The sequence below is a fragment of the Seriola aureovittata genome, chromosome 18 (genome assembly GCF_021018895.1).
Source record: "Seriola aureovittata isolate HTS-2021-v1 ecotype China chromosome 18, ASM2101889v1, whole genome shotgun sequence".
NCBI lineage: Eukaryota > Metazoa > Chordata > Actinopteri > Carangiformes > Carangidae > Seriola > Seriola aureovittata.
This window is the reverse complement of record NC_079381.1, coordinates 15,265,460-15,288,296: the sequence shown is the minus strand read 5'-3', so window position 1 is coordinate 15,288,296 and position 22,837 is coordinate 15,265,460. Positions and strand designations below refer to the sequence as shown.

General features: G+C 39.6%; 1 protein-coding gene across 1 annotated transcript in view; it reads left to right on the top strand.

Annotated features, from left to right (window-relative positions):
- The first annotated feature begins 8,787 nt into the window (after positions 1-8,787).
- Positions 8,788-22,837, top strand: part of LOC130186481 (astrotactin-2-like) — a 248,702-nt gene continuing 234,652 nt past the window's right edge. Inside the window, exon 1 of the mRNA XM_056403643.1 lies at positions 8,788-9,530. Coding sequence (XP_056259618.1) covers positions 9,071-9,530 — 460 coding nt within the window. The 5' untranslated portion in view covers positions 8,788-9,070. The remainder of the gene's footprint in view (positions 9,531-22,837) is intronic.

Here is a 22,837-nt window from a genome sequence, read left to right as displayed (position 1 = left end):
TCGCACTACTCTCCTTTTTGTTTTGCAATTATGATTATTGAATCAATCAAACACCTATGCAACCAAAGTGTGTTTTGACCAAAGAGAGATTTAAAATTCTCTTTAAACTCTCTGAACAACTCGCTGCAGTAGAGTCCAAGTGCAACAGCTTAAGTGTTGTAATAAAACATGCCCGGGGGTGAGGAATATATTGCTCTGCTCTTAATGCTGGCGACAGATGGATTGGAGGGAACGGAGGAGGGAAAGCTAAAAGTAATGGCAGGGAGCAAGGCCAGAGTAATGAGAGTGAGGCCACTCTCCTGACCTTGCCTGACTGTTAAACCTACCCCGTCCGTCACCAGCGGGACTAACGGATGGGTGAGTCAGTGGGCCAGCGTGTGGACGGTAAACGGGGGCGACAGCTGACCTGGCAGCTCTCGATGGGGATGATGGAGGAGGATATGAGCAGGGGGTGGGGTCATCCAGAGGTAGATTTTCTAACACTTGGAGTCTGTCAGAGAGCCACAGGCCTGTCGATGAGGTGGGAGATGGCCCTGAATGACAACAGTCCATGGCTCCAATGTAGCAGAGACATGAATCAGCTCCATGGTTCCGCTGCAGGAGACATAAAATACCAGTGAACACAGGCGTGGGGCTGGTCTCTTGCTGTCTTCACAAAATAATGTTCACATTTTCAGGGTTCAGACGACTGCTGTTTGCTGGCAGATACCACAAATAAAACCCCACCACGTACCGACCTGCCTTCACCTTTTACGCATAAAACAATCAATGGACTTATAATTCATTTTTAGAAAGGGGGGGGGGGGGGCAGCAGCAGGACTTAACAGAGTAAAAATTGCAACACTGACATTTGGAAGTTATATTTAAAAACTTCTGGAGTATTTGTATTTTAGTTTTTAAGCCATGAAGGTTAGCATATAGATCTAAACACCCTCCTAAATTTGAATCTAAATTTCTCTAACCTGTGAGTTTTTGAACTTTGCATTTCCATTTGAAAAAACCCCTACTTAAAAGAGTTCTCATTATCTCATGAGCCAAATGCTTGAGTGTCCTCTACTGATTTGATGTCATTTTTTCCCCTATGCCTCAGTTCGAGTCTCCCATGTTGTCTCCTATGTTGAAGTGATATAAATATTAAATTTCTTTGTCCTCTGTAGAGGACAAGAACAAAAACCAAATGCTTTTTGGTGAAGAAAATGCTGATGCTGCTAAAAAAAAAAAAAACTCACCTAACCATTTCAGAAATGTTCACTCAGGAAAAGGAGTCTGCAGATTACACTGAAACACTCATAATTACATCCCAACATACTTATCTTTCATAAAACGTACCAGTGCTGATGGAAGCCATTTTGAAGAACGATAAAATTTGTCATGGTCCAACCCCCACATGTGTTACATCATTTGACAAATTTGGGGAACAGATTTCAAGTTTCAGTACTTAGAGCTAAAAGGACTTATCAGTACCCTGCCGTACACATTTTGCTGGAATGAGTTCTCAGCACCCACTAAACCAATTTGGGAGATGATGTTTGCTGTGTGCTTATGTGTGTTTTGTGGGTTTGTGTGGTCGTGTGTTTGTCCTCCAGGTGTAACCCAGTTTCTAATTGAGGAGCTCTTTGTTTACACCTGCAGAACTGGGGCAGTCTCCAGATAACTTCAACTAATCAATTAACAAAGATAGCACAGGAAAACACTGCCAGCACAGCACAGCTCTTGGGACTGTTTCTATACAAACTGTAGGAGCAAGTAATATGTATAGGGTTTTTTTTTTTTTTTTTTTAGTCCTGCAAGTGGCATGGCTCTGTGGATGGAAATGTACCAGGGGTCTGTCAGTAGATCGTCACTCAGTGTACCTCTTTGGTCCAGAGTGAAATATCTCAACTACATGTCATGAATTGCCATGATATATAGTACAAACATTCATAGGTTCTGGAAAATGAACCCAATCTCTTTAGGTGAGCCCCTGACTTTTCCTTAAGTGGCACCATGAGGCCAACATTTTTTTAATTTTATTTTTATAAATATCTCATAAACAATTAGACTGGTGCATATGAGGGTGTCACATTTCCATAGTTTGTTTACTGCAAACCAGGAAATGTTAGCATGCCAACATGCTAAACTGAGATGGTCATTATGGATAAAAGGCTTTGGATAAAAGTATCTACCGAATGAGTAAATGTAAACATTAAATATTTTAGCATGCTGAGATTTAGCTCTTTGCACAGCTGTGCCTAAGCCTCACAGAGCTGTTAGCAGTTAGCATGGCTGCAGATTCTTCTTAACTTTGTTTTAAAACTCTGCCTCAAAATGTTTTGATGTAGCATGTTCGATTTAGATTGACAAATAAGTGACTTTTTTTAAAATTTTTTTAGCTGCATCACAACTGAGAACTAAAAGGTCGGGTTCAGTCATAATGTATTCACATTTGAAATTTCATTATGTGCTCAATCTTTAAATGTCATGTTGACTTCCCAATCACACCCACCTGAGAATAAATAGTTTAAATCCCACATTCACAAGATTCATGCTACTCCTGTAGCAACCATAGCCTTCTAACTTGCATACATAGAAGACATTAGAAAAAAACTGTGCTGGGTGTTGCATAGGTCATTGAACTGTTAGTAACACCCACTCACTTATGCACATTTGCAGACTGATCTTCTACAGCCGGCCTTTGCACAGGTTCACTTAAAGATCTGGAGCTTATTCAATGGTTGTTTTTTAATAATGGATCAGGGAGCAAATAACAAATAATAAAAAGAAGTATTTATTTTCTTTATTAATCGAAATTTGCCTTTTTGGTGATATAACTTTAAGGCTAGGGCTTGGTAAACAGTCGTAATCTTAAGTCTAGTATTAACACCTAACAACTGAAGGAAAGAGCAGAAGGCCGAATTTTCAGTCATTTGCTGACATCAGACAATGCTCTACAGTCTTGCTGAAAGAAGCGGAGAGGGAAAAGGTCAGGTCCTTCGCTCATTACGCTACAAAAATCTGTTTAACCATCTCTGTCTAGGTGCAGTGAACGTTAGCTTGTTGTCTATCAAATTTAATTTTGAGAGAGTCATCGGCTGCCACGGCGTTCAGGTCGAAGCAATTTCCTGAGCAATAAATCTCATATAACCAACCACAGACTGTTTAAAAGCTCTCCATCATCTAATAACAATGCAGTTTTCCCTTCCATCCCCTTGTTTGAGTTGCTACTTGCAGCTCTCCACCACCTCGCTGAACACACCAACATCAATCAATCCTATCTGATGTCTTGGTACTGTTTGCCCATTAAAGACAGACAGTGTTCAATGAAATCTATCAGCAAAGAGGTCATGTCTGCAAAACTATGGCATATGCTCAGTGGGCCCACACTAGAGCTCTCCACGGTGTCAGCACTTTCTCTAGGAGGACAGCAAAAGCTTGTCAGATTTGCCCTTTAGGCTAATCTTTGTAGCCAACTATTCTATCAGGAAATCATTATGACAGACTGACTAAAATGTCAAATTAACACAGAATGGAAAAGGGAGACATTGCCTAAATGTGAATTACTGTAGGAGCGGTGGATGTGGCAGTGACTTAGATGAGTTCACTTTGATGCTAGCTCTTCAAAGTATGGATTAAACACTGGAGTCACAGAACTTAAACAGTGATTTACGGATACCTATTAACTTCAAACTCCATGCATAAATTAGGTGTCATTAGCAAGATAAATAGGATCGCTTTCAGTTTTCCCTATAAGAAACTAAAGACTATAAACCCAAAATGATAAAATGACTCTGATTTCCACTGGTGACTTTGGACTGGCCAGTTTAGAGTAGAAATGTTTAGAGCCATGATTGTGCGTTTAATTAAAAGGGTGCAATGGGAAGAGTATGTGATTGGAGAAATATATCTGCAAACAAGGTGCTATATAAGTTGGTCCCTCTACTTAATCTCTGTCAATACTTCTTTTAGAATATGTGAGATTGATGCAACTTCTTCCCGCCTTTCATATAAGGAGATAATAAAGTTACTAAGGGTTGTAAATGAGAATCAATGGATCATTGAATTTGATGCATTCTCTGACAGAAACCCTATGATGGGGATTCTGCAGGGCAGCTATAGAGAAAACCACACAGATACTAGAATGTACTGTGTCTGTGGTGGTGATAAAGAAATTATAACAGAAGTGTGTGTAGCACAAAATATGCCCTTGGTAATGGAATTTGATAAAAAAAAAAAAAAGGAAAGATGAAAATACAGTTTTAAATTTGCCCTGAATTTGATATGTGTGTGTTTTGAATCAAGGTTGATTTAAACAAAGAAACAGGCAGACTGGTTTTGGATGTTTCAGGATGGTGGAGAGAGCCTGGGTTTGCAAGTGCAAAGCAATACACATGGGGTTCATCTCATTTGTCTTCATTGTGCCTTTGTTTATCGTACTTACTTGCTTTCGTCTTCTTCGTGTGTCTCAGATCCTTTCCCTTAAAATTGGCAGAAGAGATGCAAGGGAAAGATGGGACGGCAAAGGAACAGAGGGAACACAGACTTTCCTCTCAGGGACATCAGAAGCAAAGTGACATATGATGGTTTGACAGAAGTGCTCTGTGGCCTCTTTTGTCATCTTTTTATTTGTAGCATGTGCATTATGGGAGGCTCTGCTCAAATAATAAGGATGTAATGTTCACTGTTTCACAGTTATTTTTAGATTTGCCCTCGCTAGACTAAATAAAAGTTGAAAAGACCAATGAGCTGCATATTATTATAAAAAAAAAAAAAAAAACTGGTTGACATCAACTCTCAAACAAAATGGCTAAAAGTGAATAGCATAACCAGGCTTGAGTTTGAACCACAGATAGACAAACAGATAATTCCCTCACTTGCTCTATGGTATTTGCAGGTTAAGTGCTGACTTGTGTGACATATTTTTGGTAATTGCACTTTTGTGGTGAGTTTAAAAGACGCACTGGGACTCACTTAGCTAATGAGGTCTCACCATCGCTTAAGTTGTTCCAGCTCAAATGCTTTTTTTATTTGGTCTTATTTTATTTTCACGGAAAAACGAATGAATAAGAGCAGCGATACAATTACAACAACGCGACAATAAACTGAAATGAGTGAAATAGAAACACATATTTAGGGTGGCTAAGGGAATAATACAATAAAGTAAATGACAACGCCGTTTGAGGTTCTGTTAAAATTTCATGGAGTTTATTCATGACTAAAATATCTGTGTAATTGCTCCTGCTGAGCATCCAACACAAGGGTCAACATCAAAATTAAAAATACTGAGGCTGGATAAATTGCTTTTTAAGTTAGTTTTTTTTTTGCATTATTTGTCATTATAAAGTTTAGTTATTCATCATCACTCTTTCAAAAATCACTAAAAGTAATTTACTATGTGGCCTTGTAAATATTATTTAATGCATTTGTGTACACTGAAAACAATTAACATCAGACCATTGAGTGTATTGGCACAAATCCAGTGGCAATTCTAGACTCTGGGTGTCCCCAGGCAAAGGTGTTCCTGAACGCCTCATATGCAGGCAATGGGTAGTCGCTATTGACTGCAAACTACACATTATCAGGGGCCCAACTTAAGGGTGGTTTGGGGCAGCAGCAGTGCTCTGTATAGTAGCTTTACTGGTGGTTTATGGGGATTTATAGTTGTCATTGCAAAATGTGCCTATATGAAGAGCCATCGGGGGCCCTTTTTCCCCTTGGGGGCCCCAAGCATTTACCTATCCTGACGGTGCGCCTCTGCACAAATCCAACATGTCAAGGTACTTGTTGACCTCAACTTATTTGTGCTTGCATCAGTTGCAAAACCAGCTTATAGCAGGAGACCATGGTGAATTATGGGATACACTTTAAATCCAAATGCTCCGACTACTGCTTCGCACCATTATTAGGGTAAGTCTGCATCAAGTGGGAGTTATATAAGTGGACTGGCTGCTGGCCTTTTTAGTGGCTTATGCGTAAGAGTGAATGTGCCTTACTGACTGATTGGCTAAGTGACCAACACACACGGCTGAAATGAGCATGCATGACATTTTAAAAGCAGCCCAACGGAGCGCACGTGGAGCTGCCCCAAGATTGGAAACTTGATGACTATGTTGCTAGATGTGACAACTTGTAAGACTCTTTTAGAAACTGTATTTGTAAAAAAAAAAAAAAAAAAAAAAAAAAAAGGCTTGTCACAAAAACTTTTGGTCAGACACTAGCTTGATGAGAGCTACCAAGCAGGCAAAGTATAAATGCAGGCTTTGCACTTGTGGCAGGGGCTTATGAGTATACACATTTGAGTCTGCTCAGCTGCCACATCGACTCAAGTAAATGATTGCACAGTATCCATGGCAAACATGAAAGGGACATGGTTTATATGCTGGAAAAGGACGTGAACTAGTCTTTTTTCAGAAGGAACACACATATGCCTAACTTCCAGGTAGCTTGTGAATGTGCACTTATAAGCACTCAAGACTGTAAGTGCAGGTACTGGGACAGACCCTGTTTCAGCACCATGGAAAAAACACAGAGAAGAGAATGTGTGTGTTTGAATATTTCAGCACCATGGAGAGAGAAAGAGAGAGACGCCGGCACCGTGGCCCTTTTCCATATTCATTCTAAGCATGTTTGAAGTGAGCAGTATGTTTACAAAGGAAAAGTGACAAATAATAACTATTCACAAAAATATGTACAAAATTTGCATTCATTTTTTTTTTTTTCTCTTTGTGCATGTTTATGGACACTCCTGCCCCACAATACTGTACACAAAGGAAATGGTGGAAAGATGGAAAAGTTGTTCATAGAAGAGAGACAGCTTATTTGGTGGATCATTTTGTATTCTCTTTATCGGGCTTAATTTGACACCTCTGTTCCAAAGTCACTACATGATTGATGACTTTTGGTGCATGACTGGTATCCTTTCCTGTTAGTACAGCCAGGAAGGACGCAATTCTGCTGTTATAATTCTTAAAACAATATCAATCAGTGGACAAATACAACATACTATGTAACACTTGTCCACTGATTTTTAATCAGTGTAATACTTGTAGCTTGTATGGAATTGGGACACAGTATATATTTACCTGTTTCAACTGTAGTGACAGAGCATAAGGAAGCAGATTATCTCTCGAATTAATTTTATTTTAATTTTTTTCTGAAGTAAATAAATGAATGTATTGCATTAACACACCAGCTTGACTCTGAGGCCTTGGATCAAGGTGTCTGTGGGGCTAATGCTTTGGACCAACCTGCCTCATCCATTAGGTTGTGAAATACTAATAAGTGAAGAATAAATTGTGCAGACAGCCTGTAATTAGCTCTACATATTTATTGTTCTATTTTAAACTTTATCAATGTAACTTATTTATATTATTCAATTTGGATTCTTTTTCATAATTGTTTGTATTTTGTAACTATTTTACTTCTTTGCAGACCACTTTGTGATTTTTCTCTGAAAATTTGCTCACTTTCATTTCTTGGTGCAGTCAGCCGCTGTGATATATATTTCAGGGTGGGGTGAATGTACTTTAGTTTGAACAGGGATCTTTCAGGTGAGACTGCACTTTCAGTTGAAGTAGTAGACTAAATTTCCCTTCATGCCCAAGCTCCAAACGACCTGTTTTAACAGTGAGTGAGTTGACAGTGGGTGTATGAATGACTGAAACTCATTTGCTAAGCACCTGCTGCTGAGTCTTTTAGTTCATTGTATGTTGAAGACCTGGGGCTTCATTTATAAATTATGGGTGGAATCACCCGTAGTGTTTTTGTGTTTGATTTTTTTTTTCTACCTTTTCATTAGTTCTTTTTGAGAAAATATCCATATCTAAAGACAATACTGAGTGTTAAAAATTGATCCATGTGTTTTACTGAGGAATCATGGGCAGTGCCTTAGGCTGTCTGCTGCACTTATTGTCTGCAGTGTGTTTAAACGAAGAGAAGTAACTAATGTATTTTATATTTTTTCAGCTACTGTATTCAGGGTCTTAAAATGAAATTAAAACCTTCAGTTTGAAGCCAACATGGAAAAGAAGTCCTTGAAGTGCACAGAAAAAATGTGGAAATATGAACAGTTGAACTACATCCGTGCAGTGGTGGAAAGTACATTTCCTCAATAATGCACCAACGTACAATTTCGTACATGTACTTCATGCTACATTACACTTCAACTCCACTGCATTTTGGATGCCATTTTTCTTATGCCACTACATTTATTTGAAAGCTTTAGTTACACGTTATTTTCATGTTTAGATTATTAATGCTAAATGTAATGAACAAATCAATTATGATGTATCATTATGCATTAAACTACCCAGCAGTATATAAAGTAGCCCTAGTTAAAATAAGCCCCACCTACACCTGCTGCAAAATTTTTCAACTAGTATAGCCTAATGCAATAATAAAATACATTGTTGTTGAAATTAGCCTTTGTGCATAATTAGCTGTTTTTTTGGTTTTTAGCTGTAAGTCAAAGACCTGAAAACTTCTTCCACTACTGATCATGTGATATGATTGAAAGCTCCAGAAGAGCTACTAAATTGACCTTGTTGTGAAATTGCTAACAACTTTTGTTTAATGCCAAGAATAAACCTCAGAAAGACACAAGTTATCTGGAAAAAACAAAACAAAAGCTAAGGAATATAAGTCAAGTGGCAACACTCTTACATATACATTTATTTATTGACAAATTGACTAATTTAATACAAAAAAATGAAAAAAAAAATATCCAAATGATTGAATACATCTGATTGTTATTCTCACTCTTTCAGAATGTGTCTACCATTGCGAATAATCATTTCAGATGGAGATTCGATTGATAAATGAATACCAAGAAAAAGGAAACAGAATGACTTAACACGCTGACTCCACCTCATATGTGTCTTTAAAAAGGACACGTGCTTGTCCATGTTTAAGTGATTTGTTGTCCCACAGTGTGAACGCAGATGGAAGTGTGTGCGGAGCCGAGAGATGTCATTCTCACTACACCTGTGCTGCCGCCTCCTGGACGGACGCGACTCCTTTGCAGCGACTGTACTATAAGTGAACGGACAGCTTATGAGCCCCACTCAAAGCGAGGGAACCACACACAAGGAGAGGGATGGCGAGGATATCACTGCTGCACCTCCGCGTCCTTCTCGCGGGGCTCTTACTAACGGGGACCTTGTCAGTCCAGGGGAACAGAGGGGTGACTTCGCCTGACGAAGAGCGGGACAAAGAGAGCGACGCGGAGACGCCATGTGAGGTGAAAACCGTCACCGTCTCTACCCTGCCCGTACTCCGGGAGAACGAGTTCAGCTTCACCGGCGGAGCCTCGGGGAACGTGGTCGGAGGAGGAGGAGGAGGAGGTGGTGGTGGTGGTGGTGGGGCTGCTGCTGCTGGAGCAGGTGGTGCTGGTGGAGGAGGAACTGGAGGAGGAACTGGAGGAGGAGGAGGAGGAGGAACTGGAGGAGGAGGAGGGGGGGAATCCCGACTCCTATTATTCGTTAGAACAGACCTACCTGGGCGAATTTCCGTAATGGATGATCTTGACAACACAGCTCTCCCCTACTTCACACTCGGTAAGAACTGCTGTGGTTATGTGTTTTCCCCCCTCCATGATGATAGCCAATCAACCTAGCAGCGCATTTGTGCGCATAGGGACCATGCACACTGGTAGACTGTGTGCACCCTGAGCTACATTCCACCAATCACGCGTCTATACACGTCCTCCTTGTTCACCTGTCCTGTTTTCCTTCACCTGTTTTTGCCTCCCTTTGTAACTCTGATGTTGTGTAGCCGGCATGCGACCAGCAATCCAGGTGAAACGATAATACAGGATCTCATTCACCCCTATTTTTTACTTAAAGCAGTGCTGCTTGTGTGAGGAAAACAAACTAAGTACCACTCTTGTATAAGTGACATTTCTCTCACCCGTTCCTTACCTCCTCTCTCCCTCTTTCTCTCTTTCTCTCTCTCTCTTTCTTTCTCTGTCTGGCTTTCCCATTTTTTGGTTTAATATGATTATGATTTTAAATTTCATGCACACCCTAAGTAGGGTGCTCCAATCAAGGAATGCAATTTGGCCCTGCAAATACACATGAAATTGGTATTTTATTCATACCACACATGCATCGCTGCTGGTATAAGTTTGACTGAATAAAATCCTCGGCTAGAATTTGCATCACTGTCAACATTTGGCCGTGGCAGGTTTTTAAGGAAACCTGCCCACTTCCCCCACCTGTTTTTTTTTATTTATTTTTTATTTGTGTTTAGTCACACATGCCTCAATAACTGAGTGAATCATAACAGCACAACAGTCTGCTATTGGGAATAGCATCACTGATTGGATAATCATAGAGGACGCGATAGCGAGAGAGTGCCTCTGCCTCACACCAAGCTAAAGTACATTTGGAAGAGGAGGAGACCACGCATGAGGGGAACTTGTTTACCTTGCTTTCTCCTTATTTTACACTTATGTCACTGAGTCACATGAGAAATGGATGTTTTTATGTTTGCCCCTTTGGTGTGTGAACCGAGGAACTGTTTTCTGTGTATGTGTGTGTTTGTGTGTTGGTTAGAAGTGCAGAGAGAGGCCATGGCATATCGTTTTGTTTGGACTAGAATTGCAAAATGCTGTATTTTTTCCAGTTCCCAATCAGTTCAGGGTGACTATTGGCTCAGCATCAGAGAAAACCTGTTATATGGCGAATACAAAGATGCAAGACTTGTTGGAGGTCAGTGATGGGGGTATGGAGAGAATCCATGAGACTGTCTCATTACCTCACTCAGTTTTTGGACTCAGGCTTGCTATCTTTTTTTCTTTTACTTTTTTCCTCTTTTTTTTCAGATCTTTTTTTCTTCCCCTGGTCTCAATTTCATTCTCTGTATGGAGAGTGCCGACTAAACTGGCTGCGTGAAGCAAAGGCGGGCTGAGGGCCGGAGCATTAAGCTAGTAAATCACTTTCTATTCTCATTAAGGACAGCCGTTGACTGGTGAGAAAGGCCTCTCTGTCCTCCCAGTCAGCCAGCTAGCAAATTTGCTGCTTCACCCTTCCAGTGCATGACTGCATACTGTGGAGGGAGGAGGAGAGAAAGGGCTTTAGTAGTCCCATGTTTGTAATACACATTGAAGGCATGGCATGTGTGTAGAACTGTGTTCTTCTAAGACACGAGTTAATATGAGGAATTGTTGAAAATGATCTCAAGAATTATGAAACACTATCAGGCTAAAGGAAAATGAAAATTGTCCTATCTACATTGGCCGTGAGGCTTTGAAAACAGCCTGACAGTGATGACAGTATGTTGAAAAATGTGTTTTACTACAGACAATGCATCTATCCACTCCTTGACAGAATTACAAGCGTGTTCACTCATGCTACTGACCACACAGTGAAATTGAATAACCTCTTCAGTCTAGTAGTATCCACAACAAATCATCGTATTCTTAGTACAAAACTGGAATTCATGACATAAAAATTCATACCATCAAGAAAAACACCAGCGACACATGTTCCCTTCCTTATGTTCCCCTGTAAAGGTCTGATGCTTCGCTCTGTTGTCTTAATGTTTATGTCTTTTATTTTGTCAAACCCTTCATAAGTCTACGGATTTTCATTTGCTATGTGCTGTCTGCCATAGGAACTGGTGCAACACTCCAAAACGAGCAAAATGCTTCTCTATTTTTGTATCAGTGCGTAATTCTTTTCATGGCGTGCTGGTATTGTCAGACACCTGCTGGGTGTGTGTCATGAAAAACCCTCATGTAGCTGTAGATGTGTTGAGATCCTGACACCGGTGTCCGAGTCAGACATTTGGATGTCACTTGCGTTTCAAGTTGTGTTCAGTATTCAACATCAGAATGCATTAGGTCATCTTCACAGCTTTTTTTTTTTTTTTTTTTTGCTCGATGGAGGTATTAGGAGAGTTATGCTTGTGAAATGAAATGGTTTACCCGTCGTCATAAAAATACACAGTGTTGTTGATTTAGTAGAACAAAATGAACAAACTGAATTACATAGACAGTGAATTTTTATTACCAGAACTGCATTTGTTGCATCAATATTCCGTCCCATCATTTTCTTTCCTATTAAAATTGTGAATTTTGATGCTCCAAGATGCTACAAAGGCTTAAGCTGTACCAAAAACCCAAGCAGATACACACACACACACACACACACACACACACACACACACACACATTAGAAAGGCTTAGGCTTGGGTGTTGTAATTTTTTTTATTTATTCTATTTTTCATTTTCTATAACTTAGTGGGTATTAAAATATAGAACTGTATAGTGTGTAGACCATATTGGATTAAGGCAAACACTCTATTCTGTTCTTTTAAAGTTCTGAAGCTTCCAGAAAGTTGCTTACATCAGTTAAAGTGACAAAACAGACAGGCAGCTCTAACAACACAGCGAATGCCGCCTACAATAATGTAACTTGGTCTAAAGAACAGAAAATTAGTGGAAAAGATCTTTGACTCTTGAGTAAAACTACATCTGGGGTTCTCACACTGACTCTGATTCCAGAGAATAAATACATCAGAAGCTTAATTTGCTCATAATACTCAGTGTCTCATTACACTTGAGGCACCTGCTTGCTTTTGACCTTTTTCCTGCTCAAAATAACTTAACTGCCATTTTTTATTTCAGAAACAGATTAGCAACATGTTCATTACTTCTTTCCATACGCGCTCAGCACTTCTGCTGGAACGTATACCACCGACCGTTGCCTCATCAGTCAGTGTTTACCGCTGTGCTACACTTGACTGACCTGTGAAGGTGCAAACCATGCATTAAATTCTTTCTCTGCAAACTATCAGCTGTATTTCTCTACTTTCATAACTAAATTCACTTACTGTTTTTTTTTTTTTTTGTTTTTTTTTTTAAAGAGTAGCGCAATAACGCCACAGAGATTTGAAAATGCTGGGGCATACCTTATTAGCCAAATGCCATCCAAACCATAATGAGCATAGTCTGTTTCTGCGGTAGCTTCAGATGTCTGATTGTTTTGTTGAACAGACGTCAGAGGTTAGGGAAGGGGGGGGGGACAGCAAGTACCCTTCCCACTGTGGCCTGCCTGCTCAGCTTTGATTTATTACCACAAGTGTCATGGAGAATGGATGAGCAGAAAGGGCAGCGCAGAGGAAGTGCCCAGAGCACACACCCCCACCCCACCCCACTCCTTTTCCTGTTTGGTTTTCATATTCTTTCCCTTATGTGTTTAAAAGATAATAATAAAGAAAACTGTGAGAGATATCAATGTATTAAATAAGCGGACAGCCTCGCCCCTCGGTGAAACGTTGTGCATTGGATTTGCTGATATGTTTTTATTGTTTATTGTGTGGGTGTGTGTTGGGAGAAGGTTTTGCATTTAAACCACATTTGAAGAATTAAGCGTTTAAGTTTTCAGCTTCAGGGCTTTCACTTTAAAAATAGGGTGGTTTTCCCATGTGGTTTTAGTTTGTGCAAAATGTGCTGGTGATGTAAAGTTTGTAGCATCATACTTAGAAATTCTAGGGAGAGAATTCTCTGCTGCTACGCTTTGTCACACAAGATAATTTTCTTTGCTCATTTTAAGTGATGTGGGACTGGGTGGAAATCGATACGTTTAGCAACATGGCTGACTCGGTAAACACCTCATTAGGAGTTCACCTTTTTGAAAACCTTCAGGCACTTAATGCAGACATCCAAATGTCTCTCTGTCCTTTATCGGCTCTGCCCATCCTATTGGACTAAATCTTTACGCTGTTCATTTTCAACATCTTGGTCTTTTATTTATAAAATTTTCATCTTATCGAGCGTTGCTGTGTCAACCAGCCTTTTTTCTCTCTCTCTCTCCGTCTCGCCTCTCTGCCCCGCTGTATCTTTCTAAACAGGAGTTACAGCAAACCCTGCTTGCTTAGAGATGGGAGATTAAAAGCGACTGTGGTAAAGTGGAAAAAAAAGAATGCCTGTACTGGAGCACTGTGTTCCCTGTGGCACTGAACATGTACTCTCTGCACCACGTCTCAATCTTATGTCAGGGGCTGAGCTTAGCACTGCAGGACAAGCAATGAAGAGGGGGCAGAGGTCAACAGGAGAGGTGGGAGTGATTACATGGTGTGGAATCGAGATGGAGGTGTGGGTTTTGCTGTTGCATGAGATTTCGTAAGGACTTTTTGCAGTTTAGTTTGGAGTACTATAAACAAGCTCGTCCTACTGATATACTGAGGGTGTTAAGAGACCATAGCAAAGGGGATCCATGGTGGAGCTTGTGCAGGACATTAAATGGTCTATTTATCATCATTTGACCTCCTATAATACACCTATAGGAGGCTGTCTTTTTAAGATGAATGCCCTCCTACATGCAGTCTCATTTGTAGTGTGAATTCTGATGCTGACCGCACCATGACCTAACACACAAAAACATTGCATTTCCTACACATTCATTTGTATTTATGAACGTGTGCGTTTTTTAAATACCTAGACCGTGTATACACAAGGTGGACTAGCGTGATGCAAGTGTAATATGGGGAAGTGGAAATGAAGGACCTAATCTAATATACATTATTCTGTGTGCTCTTTAGTCTTTAAGTCTATTATAACATGGCAATCCATTATAAGCTTTTTAAAGGTCCCATATTTTACACTTCATCTAAGTTTTATTTGAAGTTTTGATATCTATAAGTAGATGTATTTGTTGTTTTAAGAACCAAAAACCATCTCAATGTAGTTTTAGATCTCCTCTGTCAGGCTTCTCTCTGGAGCTCTAGTAACACCAGGTCAGTAAGCCAATCAGAAGAGAGGCTCTAAGCCTCTCATCTGATTGGCTCAATGTTTTCTGAGTGATTGAATAAAAAAAAATGTAGCGGATTTCAGGGCCACACTCTGAGAAACCAAATACTGCGAGGCTGGGACATTGGGGCATAGCTGGGGGTGGTGACTGCTTTGTTATGACATCGCAAAGTTACAGAAGTCCTGACAGCTCGTTTTGTATTCCTGTGTGTATTCCTCTGTGTAGTGAGCACTTTGATACTTTCACAGTATTAATATAGAACCAAGACCTATTTTATAATTAGAAAATACATGGAAGTCTCACTTTATACAATATGGGACCTTTAATAATTTGATATGTTTGAGGTTCATGATAATTGAGATACCACTAGTGATGATGTGAAGGAGGATGTGAATGTGTAAAGGATTGATAACCCTGGGTGTTAAACACATAGTTTAATGGTTGTGTATAAGAGTGCTTGCTCTGATGTTGTTGACAAATTGTGTCAATGCGACACAAGATGTATGACAAATTAAAAAAGTCTCTGATTCTCTACTTCAGCAATAAACACTATTCTTCCGAACAGAGTTCTGTTTAACAGGTCAGTCCAAAATCTCTCATAGGTGTTAAATTGGTCTGAAATCTGGTGGCTTCAAAAGCGTATAATTCACATCAGTGTCAGACTCATCTGTGACACCTGTACGGAAGCATCTGCCTTTGTTTTGTCTCGCCACTCACTTATTCACAGTGAAATTGCAAGTTTTCTTTGTTGTTTTCATTAACAAGCACTTCCACATCTATTTATGGATAATTCAGGCAATGGAACTCAAGCTTTTTATAGGAATAAAAGAAACAAAACCATGGCTATGGTCCTTTTTTTTTTTTTTTTTAGAGTTTGATACAAGGACTACATCGGCACATTTTGTCCTTGTGCAGCCAGGGGTTCAGGCTTGAATCCGCACGGATTTTCATTCATCTGGCCCCTGTATGTCATAATGAGCATTTTCATGTTTGTTTACAGCACCATGTCTGCTTCTGGTCTAAATATGCTAAATGCTGGTTTGATTGGTGTGTGTGTGTGTGTGTGTCTGTCTGTGTGTCTGTGTGTGTGTGTATGTGTATATATAGAGGAAACAGGAAACTGTTCTTAAGAAAACAAACGGCATATTGCCAGGCTGTATTACCTCACCTACTGTGAAACTCATTCGACAAGCAGAGATTGAAGAATCATGCTCATTCAGCTTAATGGTGACAGACCTAAGTGATGGCTTTGAAAGGTTGAATGAATTGTGGTCAGTGACCCGTGCTGGTTGTGTCCTCATTGCAGGAACTTTACTTTGAAAATGCTTTGTCTTAGCGCCAGTGTCTCTGCTCCTGCCTCGTAGCAGGGGCTGGACAGCTTTGATCTCGAGATAATCATTTGATCATTACCATCATTGCTGAGAGGCGCATTGTAGTTATCTTTGATGGAATGAACAAAGAAGTTTATGTAAATACCTCTAATGAATGCACAAGCTCAGCTTTACTTGGCTTTTTTTCCCCCCTCTCATTTATGCAAAGCAACAACATGTATACGTGTTTTCCTGTTTTATTAATTGGCAAAGAAGATCAAAGATAATATTTGGCAAATGAGTGTATGGCAAATTCAATAGCTCTTGGTTTTGTCTTTCTTTTTTGTTTGTTTATCAGATATTGTATGTTTAAAATGAGTCAGCTAAGATGCAATCTTTTTGGTGATTTACTGTAACAGGATAAATCGTAAGATCCTGATAAAGTGTTTATCCGTCCTTATACATAAACATGAGGTGTGAGCTCTGTTTACTTACGTATCAAACAAGTTAGGTCGTCTGCTTATACATATAATTGCCGGAGCTCTATGAAGCATAATGGCCAATTCTGATATTTAGAAATCTGAGCTGAGAAGGCAGGTCATCGAATACTTAAGCTCTCTAGTGTATACACCTGCTGTTAACCAACCTGACAGCCATTTTAGCCATTAGCTTTTCATATAGGACCTCCACTATGGCTTTCAAAGCTTTTGGAGGAGAGGATTAGTGACAAGCCCAAGGACTCTCACTGGTACTGCATGCCTCTTTTCATGTAACCTGAAAGCAGTAGCTTGCATTTATTTAAACATTAGCATCAAAAATTAAAGGCAACCTACAATTTTTCATTCTTTTAATCTGTGTCCCCTTAACAGGGCTCCGCTTCATGACTGCACAGCCAAGACGCGACATAAGTCGATGATTCTGTTGCTTTCATTTGGCAAATTTTATTTTTCCTTAAAAGCAAAAAGACAAAAACATGTCTAGTCTAACGTGAGGTCTGAGTCTGTACTGATGCCCTGTTCTTCTATCATATCTAGCTGATCATTATTCACAATAGATTATAGATGCAATGATAAATCCAAAAAAGTTAAGAAGAATTTATATCAGCTCGATAAATGATCAGATTTGATCAATAAATATGAAATCAATAAATCCGCAAAAAACAGCTCTAACACTGTCTGCCTGTAAGAGTTTAAGACATTCTGCCTCTTTGATGGATTTCTGCTGAGCCTCGTCACAGTACTTATACATATAATGTACCTTGTTATCTTTGTCCCACCCTAGTATTCTTCTATGTGGGTGTACCTTCAAAGAACTTATCTTAATATTTAAATCTGGACTCGTATCAAAGAACAGCCTGGATGGTGTATCTAACAAGAGAGAATGCTGCAAGCTGGTTCCCAAAAGATTCATAAACTTTCGACTTGTATACTGTAGAGGGGCTTTATAGTCAGTGTACTGAATGCATAATGTGACACTGATTTATAAAAGCAATTCCATTTAGATGCTCTTTTTGCTTCTTGGGCTCCTCTGGTGTGTCCCCTACCACATAATAGAAAGCCCCATGTGACAAAAACAGTGTAATGTATTTGCTCTCTTAGTACAATACTTGTTATAATGCGCCCCAGACATTTAGGGCTCAGGGAGTTCCGGTGAAATCCATCAACTTGCACACAGTGTATTTAAAACCAAGCGTGATGTGTACGTGACTATTTTTACGACGTTCAAATTCGCCAGCAGTTCCTTGAGGTCATCAGCTTGTGCAAAATAAAGCTATTGCATCCAGCAACTTTAGTAAACTGCAAGAGGAACAAACATGACCTTTCAAACAAAGCTCTGGTTTGATTGAATAAAACACAGGAAATAGAAGGGCGGTTTTTCCATAGAAGGTTAATTGGATAAAGACACAGCCTCGAACCCAACTTTTAAAACGCGGAGAGATCAAGGCTTTCATCGGGTCTCTACGCTGATTAACAAATGGCCACCTCCCTGCATCTGTATAAACCATTTGGATTTAGCAGAATGACTGAACCTGCCCAAATTTCTATCATTTTATTGCCTGATTTGATTGGTTTTGTGAAGTTCATGGAGAGTCCAAGAGTTTGAAATGAATCTTTTTTCTTTTTCTTTTTTCTCCACTACTTGTCTCAGAATTTTCTCTCTAGGTATTTCAATATTTAAGTAGGGCTGATCGATACTGATGCGCACCGTCCTGACGTTTCATTTCAAGAATTGATCCCCACATAAAAGATATTGTTAGCAAGTGTTTTCTTCTTTGTATTCTTCTATGTATTGTATTTAATGAAAGTGAATTTATATTTGAGGCTAAAAATTACAAAAAAAAAAAAAAATAGTAGAATAAAAGTAGATATAGATAATAGTTAGGTGAGAATTATATATATTCTCCCTTGGCTTCTTGTTCACACAGGCACATTTAGAAACACATACACAGGCATATTTAGAAACACATACACAGGCAGAGTAAACAACTAAACAGTGACTGTGGCTGCTAGCACAAATGAGCATGCAAAATACACTGTGGTTATTAAGTTTATTATGAAATTCACTTGACTTTCATTGGTTAATATTGACAAAAACAACCCATAAAACAGATTACAAATGAAACTTTTTTTTTTTTTTTTAAGTGAATGAATATACATTCTTATTATTTTCATTACATAGAATTTAATTCAGATTAACAGCTGATGTTCCCTTTTAAGTTACATGGGTAGTCTCCACTAACTACTCAGCTAACTACCTTTTTTACTTGTTCTGGTTGCAAAAACAGTCTTGTCCCAGTTTGGAGACTCTGACTAGGACACGAAGGAACACAATAGTGAGGCATTAAGTCCACCCCTGACTGTGTAAACTAAATCAAACGGAGAAGAAGGCCTGGAGAGCAGACTGTGTATTTACGTGTATGGACCAGACCATGGTGTTTGCTCATTGGGGTGGCGTGTGCGTGCTCACATTTGGGTTTCTGCTTGGAAGCTGCAGCTGTAGCTCGGAACCGTTCACCCTCGTGTTCGCGTTCTATCAGGGCGCTCGAGAGCAGGTGGAATTTCCTTTGCCTGAGCAAAGCTCTTAGTTGTGTGCAAGTTCTAACTTATCTTGCAAGGGGTTGCTGTAATGAAAATGCTGCATACCTGCCTGCTGATACACAGCCAGTCAGTTGCAGACTGCTCTGTGCCAGCTCCCCGTGTGACACACAGGAGGAGCAGCTTTTGACGAACGATGGTGCTGCTCACATCTTACAGAGATCTCTAAAAAACCTGCTGTAATTTTTTTTTTTCTTGGATCGTTTTAAGATATACTAACTTTTTTAACGGTTTTGTGCCATTTTCATGCATAATTAATTTAGTGCAAATCAAAGGATCAGTCAGTCAAGTACAAGCTATTTATTTTTTATTTTTATTTTCAAAGTCTGTTTTCTCTTTGGCATTCCCTTCTTGCCAATAACAGGAATGGCAACAAAGACCAAGTCAGTCTGTTTGGATTAAAAGGAGTAATATGAAATAGAAAACAGTGCATTGCCAAAAATAGGCTGTAAACTGCTTCACTCCGTTTTATAACATCACTTGTCCATTCTTCCCCTCTTTCCAGTTTTAGCAGTGTTTTATGTTGAAATGCTCTCATTTTTCTCCACTTATGAAGGGTTCTTTTGGGTGGCTGATTTTGATGTCACAAAGTGTCCTTTTCGCTAAAGGAAATGGAAATGCTTCAAATTATATTTGTTATTTGAGCAAGTGCATGGTTGGGTGCATCAAATTGCAATCTGCAAAACACTACCACACTATTCGGCTATAATTAAGATCGGTGGAAGGGAGAGTCAGCATCAAGCTGTCAGTAAAATGTATGGTTTGCCCACAACCTGGCATGCCGAAATTCACCCGCACCCTCCTCCCTGGCTTCAAACAGACCAAATGGCCTGTAAATGTCCTCCTACTGGTTGACAGGTTAGATTTCTAGATCACAGGCAGGATGAAATCCCAGTTTCACTCTGTTTGGGCTCCAGTTGCTCTCTCTCCCTCTCGTCCTTGCTTCTTTCATGCACGCTCTGTATTGTTCACCAACCTCTGCTTTTATTCTGAACATGTCTTTTTTTCTTTTTCTTTTTTTTTTTTTTTTCTTCTAACAGAAAACTCTGCCCTATGTTTCAATAGTTTAATGATTCAACATCATTTTCTGGAATGCAGGTCCAACAGAATGCATTTTTCCTACCTGGTTATCTTCTTTCTGTATCTGTAGGAGAGCGTAGCTTGTAGTTTGGAATAGCGCAATTTGTGCACAAGTTCATTATCACCGTGGCAATGTAGTTTAATAGTCTCGACTAACCTAGTTAATGGAATTATTGAAATCACATAAGGGTCTTATTTTGCAAACATGACAAGCAGTGTGTGTGTTTCAAAGAGGAAAAGGAGAGTCATTGTTCATATAAGCTGGTCACAATGATGTTTAAGACCCATAAAATTTGATTCCCAACAGAATTTGCTCTGCACCTTGGAAATGTTCCAGCTCTGCACAGCTCTCTACTGTCGTATCCCCATGGTTCCTACAAAAGATTTTAAACCTTTTATCTATGCTGGTGTGTTTGTACCTATTTGCATTCCCTCCAAGCTGTACAATCTCTAAGATTTCCTTTCAGATAAAGAATGTGCACCATTAATCTCCCCTCGACCGATGGGTTCCCTCCTACAACTTTTTTTTTTTTTTTTTCCTTATGCTCCATCATGCACCATCATGCACATCTCTCCAAGTTCCTGGTGGAGTTAGCTTTATCTGCACAGGGACACATGTTATAAGTCTTGTGTTTTCCAGTTGTCAGACTGGATAATATCGGCCAATTGATTTCAGACAAAATCAAAACATCGGCACCCCCCCACCCCCACCCCCACCCCCACCCCCCGCCCCTCCTCTAAGTAATCAGTAAGATGTGACAAAACGATTTGAATGACCTCAGGTAGTGTAGATGTTACGCTTGACCAATGTTGGTTTGTTAGAAAATGGCGGCTTTGTACAAGTCTCTTTTTTTTTTTTTTTTAAGCCACATAGAAGATCATATATACAGTAATTGATAATATTTTGGCTAGCAGCAGCGCCAATTATTACATCTCCTTGAAAGTTGTTTTTCTTGTCAGTGTTTTCAATTCCAAATTGCTGTCATCATGCAACTGGCATGGCTCATGTAGACATTTCATGTAATCGTACATATTGAAGGATGGAAGCGATGCTGTGGGCTTTAAGGGTTTTAAATTGATAAATATATCTACATATCATCATTATTATCAAACTTCACATATTCTATTTACCATTTTAGAATATGCCTCAGTCAGATTCAATCTTTTTTTTTTTTTTTTCATATGCCATCAGTGGAAATGAATAGAGGTGCTTTCAGCACAACTATATACTTCTGATAAGCCTCAGGGGGAAAATGGACATTTGGCCTCACACATTGTATGCTTATTCACAGGAAGCTCATTGGTATGTCATGACTGTATCACTCTTGCCTCCATTCTGAGGCACAGCACACACTGTGCATTTTTTCAGGTATTTTGTCTGGCTCTGGATTAGCTCTGATCTAACAGCAATTACCCTTAGAAGTGTAACACAACCGAGCACGCACTCATGAGGTCACTGGTAGGTGACGTGTCTTCAAACTGGATAAGAGCATTGTCAAGGTGAGCAATCGGCACATGTGGGTCTGCAGCCGGTCAATATGTGGCAGTGTTTTTAGGCATTGTCCATCATCATCATTTTAATGTGAGAAGTGGACTGTTTGTAGAGCTGTACAAATTAAAGCTGATTTGATTAAGATTCTACACGAATACAATTTAAGTAATGCACTCATGCGTAGACCCGATGGTGATAAAACAAGTGTTAGCTTACACAAACAGGCATGTAGACATATCCTCTTCCCATCTGTTTCACAGTAATACACGTTCGGAGGGAGAATGAAAAACACATGCAGTGTGTCTAGGTTTTAATGTTAATGCCACCTCTTCTAAATAAATAAATCACACATGAGGCAAACGTGGAGAGGAGCACAGTGAGGACTGTAGCCAATTTGAGGCATCTCAGTAGCAAAGGTTGGAAGATGTAGATGAAGATGACAGTGGGTAGGGTTCCTCCCCTAGAGACACTTGAATGTTTTTCACTTGTGCTATGTTCTGGTATAAAAAAAAAGAAAAAAAGTGGGGCACTTTCAGGACCCTTTTGTTTTCTCAATGGTAGCACAATTATCTAACGTTCATATGTACAACAGATGCAGATTTGTGCATCTGCTTTTTCCTTTTTCATCTATACTCTTTGAACTGATGTTACATCCAGGTACATTTTCCTCTTCAGGAATGTCCCTGTGGGCTGAAACAAGCAGCCAATTACAGTAAGTGATTACTGAAGTGATGCAAAACATGTGATATGAAGACACATTGGGCTCTGGGACTTATTTTTTGTCATTTTATAGTCCCAATGATTAACCAAAAAACAAATCAACAGATTAAACGCTAATGAAAATAATCACAGTCCGAATCCCTTGGCTGATTTTAAGAAGCCAACCTCACATTTTCTTTTTTTTATTAGTGTTGAGGGCTTTTCCTGTGAGACTACCTGATCTTTTTTCACATCTCTGTGCGTACAAGATCCCCAATGGCTGCAACTTATCTGTGTGTGATGGTCAGGACTCTGATTTGCTTCTGATAGCCACTGCCAGGGGGTAAAAATGATATACTGAAGCTCCTTTTTTCACCACTGCGTACTCTGCCTTCATTCATTCTGTTGTAAGCTTTGAAATCAGAGCTTTGA